We start from the raw sequence: 14,320 nt of genomic DNA, 5'->3' as shown, positions 1-14,320 counted from the left end.
ACTCACCAGGTCTCGGACAAGAGGCACTGTCCTCTTGCGGCGTAAATCTGGCATGCTGTCAATACCATAAAGAATACTGCCAGCCCTGGAGAAGAAGACAGATTTAAGGTGTATTAATATCATAATAATGCCATGCTAGGGGAGACATTACTGGGATGAAAAGGGGGGTCTTGATTTACGCAGCCGGCAAACACCATGGATCACACCTCCTTCATAACCTGTCCTCTTCACCTCGCCCGGTGGAGACCACCTACACTGGAAATCAGAGGATTCCCTCATCCCACTTCCCCATTTCCAATGCTGAATCCGTTCCCACAGAGTTTGACTACACTGATGCCAAGTGTTGGTATAAATTTCCAAAAGAGGTTAAACCACAATGTGGCCCCAAGCCCCTCAACTCTCACACCAAGTAGTAATTTTTGGTTTATTGCTGGACTTCCTAAAGATTTTCACATTATAAGACAATAAGAAAAGGTGACCATTTCATGTGGAGGTTGAATGATGTTAATGCAAAATATTTGGTAAATCTTAATCTATAACTGTTACACTTGAGGTTTTGTAAAAAAAAAAAAAAAAGAAAAGGGTGTTTCCAAATCTTATTTTGTCTCATTTATCTTTACGACTGAGATTTAAATCTGTTCCAATAACACTCATACTAATATGTATGCTAATCACAGTTAGAATAATAATTATAATGATATTAACAATAACAGTTTTACACATAATGTTCCTTTATTATGATGAAATATTGTCAAAACAAAAAAAAAAGGCATGCTGGGAAAACACATCCCCTGACCGCCAGATTCCTACTGTACTCTTCCTGTGCTCTTTGGCGTATCCAAGCTAATCTCACCAATGACTTTAAAAGCTGCTAAACAGTTTTGCATAATAATTGCAAATATGATATTTCGGGCAGCACGTGTGGAAGCTGACCTACTAATGCTCTGAGGATTGCTCAAAATAACACACAAGCCACTGAGCAAGTTTTCCTTCAGAATGTAGAATATCGAGCATATTTCGAAAATATCGCAAAACACATGTCAGAGTTTGTGCAAGTTTATGTTTAAGTGAGTAATATACAATGGGAAATTCCATTAATAACATATGAAACTGTTTGCGATGTTTGTAATTGCTTCTCTAATAAACACGTGAAAAGAAGCTGCGAACCAGCTCAGCCTTCAGTGGGAGTGTTTCTGTTATTGTTTGGAGACTCGTTTTCTAAGCAAACTTAGAATATTTTCTGTGCTGTAACTCAAACTTTTGACGTTGTGACTAATAATCTCCCATGTTGCCTTGTCATTCTTTTTTTTTTTTTTTACTAAACACAGATTTATTTGCTGCAACGCAACATCGTGTTTTATCCAATCACAATTTATTTTGTGCTTCTAGATACTAGCACCATCCAATCACTCAATGGTGAATGTAAGCGAATAAACAGCAGACTGTTCTCATGTAAACAGTACGTAATGCACACATAATCCTCATTTTAAAAATCCTGCTTGCATGTGAAATCACGTCCAGTGTTACTACTAATCACCTACAGAACACATTGCACACACACACAGGATCTTTGTAAATCATGGCCATCGAGGGTACAGTAGATGTGTAATTCAATGAGTTGTAAAGAAAAAAATATATAAAACAAGTGACTGCAAGCCTCAAAAACATCCATTTCGAGATCAGCTGCTTCCCGGATAAAACACTTAAACTCTTCGGCTCCGGTTTTCTTGCTCTCTCTATTTTCTAACTCCCTGGTGTGCACCCAACTGTTCCCTCATTGCTTTCCCACCAGTCTTCCTTTTTCCCGTGAGGTTCTCAGTGGCATCACCTCAGCTGTCACTCAAAGCCTCTCTAATGACCTCAACATGACATCAAGGCCCCAATGCCTCCACACAGATAAAGCTCCTCAAGCTTTTCTGTCAGGCCTCTGAGCGACATCAGTGGTTTGACCCTAAAGATACGCAATGTGACAAGCTGCACAGGCCTTTGCCTTATCCCCAGGACCCTGACCCCCCGTATATGTGCGATGGATGCTGCAGATGGCTGTACAGTCATGGCATGTGCTGGGGTAATGAAGGCTAAAGATGATTATTAGCCGTTTCATCCCATATGGTGTACAACAACAGTTGGCTTCGTGTGTGGATTTTTCAGAACAAGCATTTCATCAGATATGTGAGGTTCAGAGAGAAATTCCACGAATACTGTGAAGGCATGAAATATTTGGGATGTTCCTCTCGCCTCTGATATGTTAATTGGGGCGTCCGGCTCGCGAGCCGGTGTGCTGTTGACATTTTAGCAACATGTGCCCCTGCATGAGAACTGAAAACAGCACAGCAGCTCTGATTTGTTTAATTGGGAAACCAACTGGATCAGGAAGCGAGCCACCACTCACCCTCCAGACTGTAAGCCGAGCACTTTTGGATCCAAAAGACTGCGAGGCTGCGGAGAGAAGAGACACACAACGTAAAACAATACATAGAGGGCAAGCACACACACCCAACTAAACACAAAGCAAACAACAGCCACATCAAACAGAAAAGGTGTACAGTCGAAAACTATAGTGCAACAAAAGGTACATGGGAAAATACAGTGCATCTGAAGGTCAATTCGGGATAAGATAAATGATAGGAGAGGAGGAGTACAGCACAGGGAGAGGGGAGGGAAACACCACAGGCAAAAGACCAAATTATTCCACATCAATGTAATTTGGGGGCTCAAGACTGAGAGTTTTGCTGCTCTCTGTGCTTTGGGGCAGATTTGCCTGTTGTGTAACGCGCTCTCCTCACAGACCAAATCTCCCATTTGAAACACAAATCATTACTGCAAAACCTAAAGGAAAAAAATGGGACAACGAGCACAGAGTGACGGCAAGATGGCTCTAAGGCACATGCTGCATTCCCTTTTCATACCTGCACATATCACTTTTGTTTATCACACCATTTAACACACTCACTCACTCACTCACTCACTCACTCACTCACTCACTCACTCACTCACTCACTCACTCACTCACTCACTCACACACTCACTCACTCACACACTCACACACACACTCACACACACAGTTACACCCCGGTAGGTAAGACACAAACACTTGATTCTCAAGCATACCACACCAGCACACACATGCTCATGCGATCACAAGTGGTCAATGATGAACAGTGACTAAAAACCTGAGTATCCAAAGCACTGGCATCTGGAAGGAGAGAATGAGAAAAGGGTGAAGAGTTACAAAGATTCACCTCACACACATCGAAAGAGGGCACAAATCTAATACAACCTCATGACACAATCATGGTTTAGCAAACTGAACTGGAGAGAGAGTGAATGTGTAGCTCATGACCAGAGGAATTCTGTATATAGCAAAATGTAGACAACACAACAAGAGATTGTAATCTGAACATCCGTCCTTGCACACAGATGCATTTAAAGCTCAACAACACCTGACTTATAACGCTCCTGTGGAGACACAGGACATTAGGTAAGCATAACCCACTGGTATCATGTTGCTGTTTTAGAGAGGAACTCCAAGAGCACGAGCCCTTTAAATAAGCCATACTGCAGCGGTGCAATTACTGTGCTATTGATCCATGGGTGATAAATAGCAGCATAATCATGATCTAATGTGTTACAAACAGAAAACAGCTGTTCACAAGCGAAAGATCAAATTGCCACCCTGATTATAATGATACAACAGAGTGCTGGCTGTTGACGTGCCGTTACCGCATCACGAACACAGAAGAAAACGCCGTTACGTAACATCCCGGTTTGATTTCGCCACGTCTGCTTGGTCGCGTTTTATCTTCTAGATGGAACATCAACACTTGTTGAAAAGTAAAATAGCAATTGATAACTGTTAAAGCTACTATAAGTTGAGACCTTGGCATTGATTGAGAGCGCAGTCCGCAGAAGTAGGGGAATGCCTTTATCCAAAGTGCTTTGTAATGCCATTAGTGTTCACCACAAGAGTGTATCTTTTCATGATGAGTGGTCTTCATAGTACCACTAGTTTTTAAATGCTTTCTCGTCAACGGTGTACAGTAGAAAACATGGATATTGTTATTACTGTATTTTGTGTAAGTTCGTCGACAAAAATCCTATTTAATACTATAGTTTTTGATTGTTGTTGTCATAATGCATGTCTGTTTATTCACATGTAAGTGACTTGTTTGGTACTTGAACACACTTAAGTCACCACTGAATGTATAGAAGGGTTAACTAGGAACAACATCAGATATACCACTAAACTAAAGTATTACTACTAGTATGCTGTGCTGCTCAAACGCAGAAAAATAACGATGTAACAACTAACGGCGCACACGTTCTTACGATTTGCACCCAAAGAGCTGAGCTTCATTTGGTACCATGGACAGCTCCCAGGCAAGCCAATTTCAGTACCGCTGTGCAAGGTGCAAGAAGCGCCAACTGATCTGCAGCTGCAGAACAAGATAAAGCCAAACCAAAGAGAAAAGCTTAAGCATCTTATTTTATCAGACCTCATTTTACAGGGGCTATCAAATCCGTGGAACAAAGTTAGAATTAATTGGCAGGTCGTGTCTATGTTGTGCACGCTCGTGCATGTGCAGAGGTCAAAGTGTTGAACAACTGGCCACATCACGCTCAGGTTGAAGCTCTTTAGACCAGAAGGCTGAAAGAACACCCCTGCTTTTAACAACAAAGAGTATAAAATTCATAACGTGGTGAGCTGCTATCTCCCTGGCTTGCCTGAGCTGGCTTTGTCTTCAGCGTGTGTGTGACAAAATCTGAGCACAAATTAAACTTCACCTTATCTTTATAACAGCTGCCTACTGCTGTCTACATATTAGTATTTGATTTCAGAAGTGACAGAAATACAGCAGCTGCTCATACGTTTATTGATCATTATTGTAGGAATGGCAAGTTAACTATTACAGCTGGAATGTAAATCTCCTCATGGGAGCTCGAGCTGTTGGAAATAGTGTACTTTAATCATAACTGATTGATTCAAAACAATCCAAAATAACACAAATATACAATCGTTTGACTACCAACTAATTGCTGTAATACAAGCTGAACTTAATGAGTGAATCCATCATTCGACTGACCCACACGTTGTCCACAGCTCCACTAATGTGTCAAGCTACACCATAATACAACTACGAGCTCATTATTAGCGCATCTTAACTGAAGCAGGAAATTTGAAGTAATACCCAAATTCCTCTTCCAAGTCGTTACCTTCTTTATCAATTAGTAAAGCAAGTCCACGACTTATTGCAGAAAAGACCAGTCACTCCAATCAAGTACGATATTTTAGTAACACCGCTATAGAGATCTCCATTAACCTTTCATGTTGGTATGCACACGTGTGGCCAGCATATACAACAACATCACCAGTGCAAAAATCATATCATCAAGGTGATATCTAGTTTCAGAGATGCTGCATTTCAAGATTTTCTTTCAGCTTTCAGCACAGTGACAAAGTATCCCATGATAACAGTACGGCAGTGTGAGCGTGAGAGGGCACCAGGACATCGGAGGGAAATTGAGATAACAAAGCAGGGCTCAGCACAGCGACAGTCTTTTAAAACCTCTTTCCTCACTTTGAAGCTCAGGGCTCATGTATGAGTATCAGACAGGAAGAAAAGTGAATGGACAAATCCCAAATGTAAGGGATTGTTTAATGTGCTCTTGAAAGGAACAGCCTAAAAGCTTTAACCAGGTTTGTGGTGTAGAATACATTTCACACACATAACAACAAAGAAAAGATATTATAACCGAGATAATACTGATGCCAATTTTGTTATTGCTTCTCTAATATACCATGTTTTATTCCTGATATATTCTAAACTATCTGCAGTTCATCAATGTGGTATCGGGCTTTAAGTAAAAGGCGTAGTGATATCAGGCTGCCTACAATTGGTGTCACTGGCTTGTAAAAGTTCGGAACTGATCAACGGGTCAGAGCACGACAACAATTTTAATACAGAGTTTTCAGTCTCAGGTGTCAAATACGAGCAGCACAAATGAACTCAATATCTGGAGTTAAACACAATATGTGGCTTCTTGGAGCTGGTCTTTTCTGTATCTCCTTTCGTCGTGCTGCAGCAGATGGCCGCCCACCTCAGAGTCTGGCTCTGTGGAAGACCTCTTCCAGTGAAAGAGAGGTTTTCCTCTCAACTGTCGCTCAGGAGGGAATTCTTGAATTGCAGAGTCTCTCTGTTTTATTGCTCTGCCTTCACCTCACTATTGAAACATGTCTGAGTCAAAAATTAAATGAGTCATGTTGTGATATGGCACTACATAAATAAAAACCTCTGAACAAAATAGGGAGTTCTGTAATTATGTGTGAATGTATGTCACCATGCTTACAGTTAGTTATGAAACAGATACAGCAAAATATTCAATTCAATTGAAGGAATTGAACCATTACATTGACCATCCTTAAATATGCATTTACTTTACTCTCAGCATTACTTTTCCAGTTGTCATATTTCACTACAGTGTAGGTTTTAGCACCAAGTGGCCCAGATTATCTTTTTTTTTTTTTTTATGTTTTTTTTTTTTCCTAAAGCATGTGGATTTAATGCTTGCATTTTAGCTCCAAGAAAACTGTCAACAATGAAAAGGCCTCCTATTATTGGGCAATACTTGGTCCATTACTTCTGCTGTGAAGAACAAGGCTCAAAACCTTTCATTGCACAATCCAACTCCATTAAACATGTCGATGGCTCCTCTTTTGTTTTCACTATGTGGACAGTTAGCAACAGAAAACTGGCAGGTTTACATAGCAGCCACCTTAGAAACTAGTATTATTGTTCACTGGGTTCAGTGAGAGCATTGAGCAGCCTGCAGCTGAGAGTGGATATTTTAGAGTAGACGGGCAGTCTGAGTTCCCAATTCTAAGACTTCTTTGACTAAATGCATGCTGCGTTACATTTGATCTAGACCCAGGAAATTTGAAGATGCGTCAGGTGTTGCAGAGCTCAAATAATTAAACATTTTAAATACACACTAGTTGGGATCCTGATCAAAAAGTCATGACAGCCTTGAAAGACCTCAAAGATGCTTTTTAACTGTTTCAGTGAGTCACATGTATATTCCCTCCACCTACAATGTTCCCTATGCATATAAGTTATGCTGTTCTTGTAAATGCAATATAGCAGAAAACCTGTTTTTCTTACTCAGGAAAAGCTAGAGTAGGAACACCTTGATAGGATGTGTCAACTGTTTCTCAACTCGTAATGTTCTAATGAACTATAATGCAAAAATTATTTTTCTATAACCAAGGGAGTCACCTTGGTAAGAGAAACGATGACAAACAAGGTACCAGACATCTTTCTTTACTGCTGTTTTCCACTTCTAAAGAGAACACCTGCACCCAGGCAGGACTTTGTTCACTCCTTTCCTCTCAGTGTGCAGCAGTGCATGTAGATTCTGACGATGGAGGCAAGATGTCCAACGACAAACAAAATCCACGAAACTGGAGTTTGGTTGCATAGAAATGCCAGAAGTCAAATTGAAGGACAAAATAATATTCTTATTTCACAACGTAACAGTGGCATATCAATTCTGCAGTATATGTCGCAGCAATAGAAGTTTCTCCTAAGCTGTAGTTTTGGCAGGAACATGTGAGAGGCTGAGGTCCTGCGAACAAGCACACCTGGTAAAAACTCTCCAGCTTAAATGTGTTGTGACTATACAAATAAAAATCCAAAAAGAAATTGAAAACAAAATATGACCCTCTTTTTATTTGTAGTTTTCCATTGCTATTGTAATCATATATTTATGCCGTATATCTAGCCCGTCATTTTTAGTTACGTTCCACACAACCTTAGTCATAGTAATAATTTATCGACATATTTTGTGTTTCAAAGTCACGTTTACCTGTTTTACATTGTTTTTATTATCAATTGTTATTTCCTTTTGTCTTTGAACTTAACATATACTTTTTTTTTTTACACTAATTTAATCTTTTTCTCATTTTGATATTCTGTCAAGTTAAGTTACTTCCTCAAAGGTGGTTTTAATCTACTTGCTTTTCCCTGAACTTTAATAGTCTCTCTGTTACTACTGTATTGATTGTACTGTAAAGCCTAATCTGATTGACTGATAGTGTTTATTTGCAATATGCTGTTTAGTAAGTCATCTGAATCAACAGAAACCTTTTTATAGTATATTGCAAAAATTGTATGGCATGCCATAATGGTGTTTTTCTATGATAGATTCTGATTGCTTTCACTTCTTTCAAAGCTGTTTTTTGGCATAATGTTTTTGTACAATTGCATAATCTCTGCAGCTTGAGACATTCTTGATGGCAGCACAGTCTGGATATTTAATTTGTGATATACAATAATCAGCTTGACCTGCGAGGAAATACACAGATGGTGGCCGTACAAAAACATTTCATTTTATCAGCAGCCTGCATCTTGAAAATATTCATGAATTACTTCACGGGAACCAAATGTTGAACATAAAACATGAGAGGATTAACAAATATGTGTTGTAGGAGAGTCCAGAGGAATATGAATGTCCGGGCTGCTCATGGAGCCAGCTCGAAGGCTACTTGCCCCTACGATGACTCAGGTAATTGCACATGACCACAGCATTTCCCACTATGGAAGAAAACACATCAACTACAGTATGTGTGCAATATCCGCACTGACTGTTCCCCTTAGCTCATCTTTTTTCCCCCAACTATGACTAAGTGTTGGAGGCTGTGGCAGGCTGATGTCAGAGGGTTTATTTACTTCAATATTTCAGGGCAAAAATAGAGACTCCGAGGGCATGAACCAAGAATACAACGATGGGGTGACAGAGGTTGTTGTCCTGTCATTTATTCCCCCCAAAAAAACATTTCTTCAGTTAAATATATGCTGTTCCGCGTACAAGGAGAAGATTTAATCCGGATGTTAATCAACAGTATTCATGAATTTATAATTTTAGAAATGCTTACTCTGAAAGCCGGAGCTAATAAAAGTTGCAATAGCATGTAAATGTTGTCGAGGAGGCTTTCCCTTTCCACTGCCCTCAACAACGAAACTAAATCAGTAAGATGGTATCACCTAAAACAACTATAGAGACTCTTCATTTCCTGCAATCTGCATTTTTCATATCCCCACTTTCGCGAAAAATGGTGCACTAAGCATAAAGAGGGTCTACCTCTTTGGTTCCCCCAGGAGCAATCGGCAAACTTCACGAGCAGCAGACCTCTATAAATATTCCAAGCAAGGCTGACCTGGTTACAGAATGCCCTTGGGAGTGTGAATTAGCATCTGAATACAGACGCTGCTGTAGCCAGTTGAAGACGGGCCTGGCAGGAGTGGCAGTACTGCTGAGGCTCCCTACACTGTTCCTACACACAACGGCCAGCACGCTTCAGAGCACGAGCATGATGAGCACACATCAGCAACAAGACATGGAGGCATGAAGCTAATGAGGGAGGTTATAGGGTCCGCGTGCATCTGTGGTTGTTTCTCCATCGGTAGTAAAATGAACTATACGCAGTTTGGACTTCCTGGCACGAATGTGTGCAACTTCAGTGCATTCCCATGGATTTTTCTGAGGCAGTAAAACAGTAGGATGTTAGATAATTATAGGTAAAGCAAGACGGGGCCACTGAAAATGATCGGGAGTAACGGAATTTCTCATGACATGTTCAACAAAACCTTTCAGCGACATTCTGAATGCTAACAGAGCAGGGAAACGTCAACACACCTTATGGTTTCTCGCGCGAGACAAAGACTGCAGGTGTACTCACAGAACCTATAACTGTGAAAATGTACCTTAACACACAAAGCAACAAAGGCAGCGATATTATAAACTCGCAGTGTGATCGTGGAGGCTGCAGACTCACTGGTATAACATCTAAAACTAGAGCCTCAGTATTCAGGAAGTGGTGTCCATTTCCCAGACACCCGATTGATTCAGTCATGATGTCTACTTCACTTAGAGCAGCTGTCAGTCATTATTTAACACCCACTTTTTATAGCATCAACTATACTTCCGACAAAATGTATCAGAGATATTAACACTTTAACAAATATCAGTATAATCGAAGTCTCAATGTAAGAAAACTCTCTTGGTAAAAAATGTAATAAAATTTTTTAAATCTTAAGTGGTTGGTTTATTCTTTTAATTCAGTAATATTTCATTTGCTGACTCATTGGGGGTGGGGGTTATTAAATACACAGCAAACACACGCAGGGGAGCGATTTAAATGTTTTGGCTTTATCTCAGGAGAGTTGAAATGGACTACACAGAAAACGTAGTGAGATCAGGGATTGGTGGATTATTTCTTTGCTATAACAATGATTCCAGGCAATAAAAGATGAGCAGTAGAGCTGACTATGTCGTTTGTTCCAATGAAAAATTCTTGATTCTTGTTTTAAGCTTCTGGTGGCCCCAGGCACTAACAATAGAGGTCTAACTGGCACCTCTCACTGTAAAAAAGATACAGATATGAAGTTCTGCAACCACTGGCAATCTCATTTCTCCACAGTCTGGGATTAAACTCTATCCTTTATCCACAAAGCAAACTCTGTCAGAGACTACACCCCAAATGTTGGATTGGAGAGGATGGGATGAGTTACCAGTAGTCCTGACCTCCGACACATTGAACACTTGTGGGATGAGCTCGGGTGAGCTGTTAGTGACAGTGACCAACACTAACACGTGTGCTGACTGTGACAAAAGCTGATGCCTTCCCACAGCAGAGTGTGAGCAGGCTGATGGCCACCAGGAGGAGAAAGGGCCAGGCCAGTGTCGCTCTGTGTGGCTCATCCACACACTATTAAGGCTTCTGTTTCTTAAAATGAGTAAATCATTAAATTGCGAAAGCGTTTTGCTTCGGCAAACTTCAATCATCCATTTCACAAAACAAAACTCACTTGCAAAGAGAAGTTGTTTAGCATTAGCAGATTGGAGAGGATTGGATGAGAGAATATTTGGCTCTTTTGTCTTTTTCTAACTCCACTCTGATGTTAATCCCACATTTCCTAACAAAAAATAATCAAGAAAATAATCAGGCTTTCCAATGATATATGGTTGAGTGCCAAGGATTGTTACAACAAAGAAATCAATCTATCAAAGGCACACACTGTCAGAGATCTGTTTATGTTTCTAATAGACCATAGAACAAACTAACAGTAATTCAGCGTTTCATTAGTCGCTCCTTCCTCTCATGTCTTCTCCTTGTCACAAAGTGTTCAACAATGTTCCTAAATGAATTTGCACCGTTGACTGAGAAAATTAACACTCAACTCAAACACTTTAACAATGATCACAAAGTCTGGAAACATAACATTATCAACTATTCAGCATCACTGCACAATAAGACCAGAGTGATTATAAAAGGTGTGAAAACAGACAAACACTGAAAACTGAGGCTGATGGATTACACCTCACATGTGTGTGATTCAGCGATGAGCGACTTCAGTCCGACAGTGAGTCAGTCACTATAATCAACTTCTTCTGAAGACTGACTACGACTGTACAGTCACTGAGGTTTTGTTTGGGTATGAAACGTTTTCACTTTATTGATCAAATTAAATGTAAAAGAGCTAAATATGACCAAAGAATGTGATTGGATGAGAGATCTCATATGTGTGAGGGTTTTCAGCCTCATAGCCATCTCAAATGAAGTTATCGCTATCGTAACACTAAAGACCTCTATCTGGTTTTGTCCACCGTGGTTGCACACAGAATAGAACTGTATAAATAAATGCACAAGATTCAAGGAGTAAAACTGAACAAAGTAGAAAAAAACCGAAGTGAAGAAATGTAGTCCAGAAAAGCTTTAGCTGTTTGGCAATAATCAAATGGTGGTTTTATGTCAGCACAGACAAGCAAATTCCTAAATAATGAAGTTAAATGATATAGATAACTTTAATGCAATTGAACATCTGAATAGCATTCGATGTTCTGCTGCTATACTGAATATCCCAGTTCACCATTAGCTGTAAATATCTATTAACAGTGCTCCCTCATGCATTATATCACGTCAGTATATGAAGGACATTTGTTTCTGAATAACTGTATATTGTGTACTGCCAATTCTACATGTCATTTGTCTGATTAATTCAGTTTTTCTAAGAAGCATAGGAAGCATGATCAATTGTAATTACAAATAAACAGGAAAGACAATTTGTACTTAGGCAGTATTGGTGATTTTATTCTTAGATTGGTAACTTAATGCACTGAAAACATTTCTGCATCTACTATACGTCACTTCCTGAGTGCCACGTTATGCTGTGATTTTCCTGGGGTAACTTACATCACCGTGAGCACCATAGTTACAGCCACATATGTAGGTCAAGAGATTTCCGATTTTAGTATGCATGGCAACTCCCTGGTGTCTTTTTTTCCCCTGCATTTCATCCATAAATCAATCCTTCTTTTGGGTAAGCCTTGGCCCATCAGTTATACAGGATTTTAATTCAAGTCCAGCATTGTAGCAAAGCAGTGAGGTGTGCTGCTCCATTCTGTGTGTCACTACAGATGATTATATGATCCACATGTTTGATTTTGTAGAGTTTAATCTGGCACGGCAAACCGATTCTGATTAGAGTTGATGGAAATGATCTTAGTTAACATGGATGATTCAACACTAACTTACGTTATTTTCTGATTGAAGTTTATTGTGGGGTTACAATTTAACAGCAAAACAGTATTTACAACTATTTTAATGTAATAATGGGAACTAGAACCCTAAATGACAAACATGCTCAGTGACGTTTTATTAATTTATATTCACATATCCAGTGTCTGAGGTCTTTTTGTACAACTACAAACTATTATGTACAACTATTTACAAAGCATTCAAGTTTCACAGTAAGATGCCACAAGTGAATTGTGCAACTTCAAAAACATAACAATTCTGACCCATTTATAGAGTGTTGCCAGTCGTGTTGTCCACATGGATGCAGTGGTTCCACAACTCCCCCATCTTCCTAATAGCAGAACACCATGGACTGTCATTTAATTTCTGGATTGGTTTTTCCACTAATAGGAAATCGGTTAAAATTTCTAATCAGGGCATGTGCCTAAAATTAGATGTTGACTAGACAGATAAGCAATCATATGTGCAGCTTGTGCGCATCAGACTCGTAGTTCCTGGTGCATTGTGGGAAGGTTGGACAGGTTCTTACTGTGTAAAAGACTACAAAAAGACAGCCAGTGCAGAGGAAATAGCCACCCACTATTGTGGCTAGTAACATTAGCTGAGTTGGACGCCAAGACCATTTCCCACTCGCATTTAGCAGGTTGGTGGGTGTTAACGTTGAGCCCTGCAAACATGAGCAAAGCACTCTCAGCAGTAAGTCATTGGAGTCTTTATGTTTATAGATGCTATTAAAGCAAGTCTGCCAACACATCCCCACTCAGTAAAACAGTACAGTCATGTTTTGTTTTAGTTGGGTTTTTTTTCATTTAGAAAAACAGACATTACTTTTGAAGGTCAGCTTTTCTGTATCTTTTAGGATCTATCAAAGTTTGATGGTAAATGACAAACCTTCTCAAAAAAAATTGAAAAATAAATGTTTGACAGCCTTATCCCTTGAGCCACAGTCTGCTGCAAGAGAATCCAGTAGTGTGCTAAGAGAATACAAATACGAAGTCTGTAGCACTACCATCCACCCTCAGAGAGATCCCCTCTGTTCAGTCTTTCCACTTGAAACAAATGAGCATTTCAAAGATGTCCTTCAGATAGATCAAAGTCTAAGGTTCCAACAAATCCATAAATACACAACCATGAAATGTCAAGTCCTGGGCTTTTCTCCACCATCCAAAATAAAAACAGGTTTGTACATCAAAAAACTTCTGACAGGATGTTTAGAATCAAGAAACTTGTTTTGTGTGTTTTGAAACATGCATATTAAGTTTTAACAGATATGTACTAGTACATGTACTTGTGTACTCTTTTGATGCTTTTTGTTTACTTTTACCTTCCTTCTCAACTGTTCATGGTTACAATGAGCAGTATTCCTTTGTGTCAATGCCCGGTAGAAACAGCACTCGAAATGACAGCAGAAATCACAGTAGAAATTACAATAGAAGGCAAAAGAAACCACTATTGACCCTCACTACCAATGCAATACTTGACAATGTTTGTTAATCCATCGGAAATCAAGCATTATGCAGCAATTTTTTTTTTATGCTCTGTTGTGAAATGTATAACTGATACTTCGTGAGAAATCTGATAGAGATAATAAGGTCTGAGTGTTTGGATCTGATGAGTAGCTTTAACTGTTTGCAATTTATAGAGTATTGAAAAATATGCCAAAACTATTTAAAACTGTACAAAATTGTTGCGTAGGTAACAAAGAGTGAAGTAAAGACAAGTCAT

The 14,320-nt window shown here is 39.5% G+C and overlaps 1 protein-coding gene across 1 annotated transcript in view; it reads right to left on the bottom strand.

Annotated features, from left to right (window-relative positions):
* Positions 1 to 14,320, bottom strand: part of unc13c (unc-13 homolog C (C. elegans)) — a 122,895-nt gene that overhangs the window by 93,875 nt on the left and 14,700 nt on the right. Inside the window, exons 3-5 of the mRNA XM_080489634.1 lie at positions 3,174 to 3,196; positions 2,393 to 2,439; positions 7 to 85 (exon numbers count right to left, since the gene is read on the bottom strand). Coding sequence (XP_080345760.1) covers positions 7 to 85; positions 2,393 to 2,439; positions 3,174 to 3,196 — 149 coding nt within the window. The remainder of the gene's footprint in view (positions 1 to 6; positions 86 to 2,392; positions 2,440 to 3,173; positions 3,197 to 14,320) is intronic.

This window comes from Lipophrys pholis (genome assembly GCF_963383615.2).
Source record: "Lipophrys pholis genome assembly, chromosome: 2".
Classification (NCBI taxonomy): Eukaryota; Metazoa; Chordata; class Actinopteri; order Blenniiformes; family Blenniidae; genus Lipophrys; species Lipophrys pholis.
The sequence above is the reverse complement of the archived record's forward strand: the minus strand, read 5'-3'. Positions and strand labels throughout refer to the sequence as shown.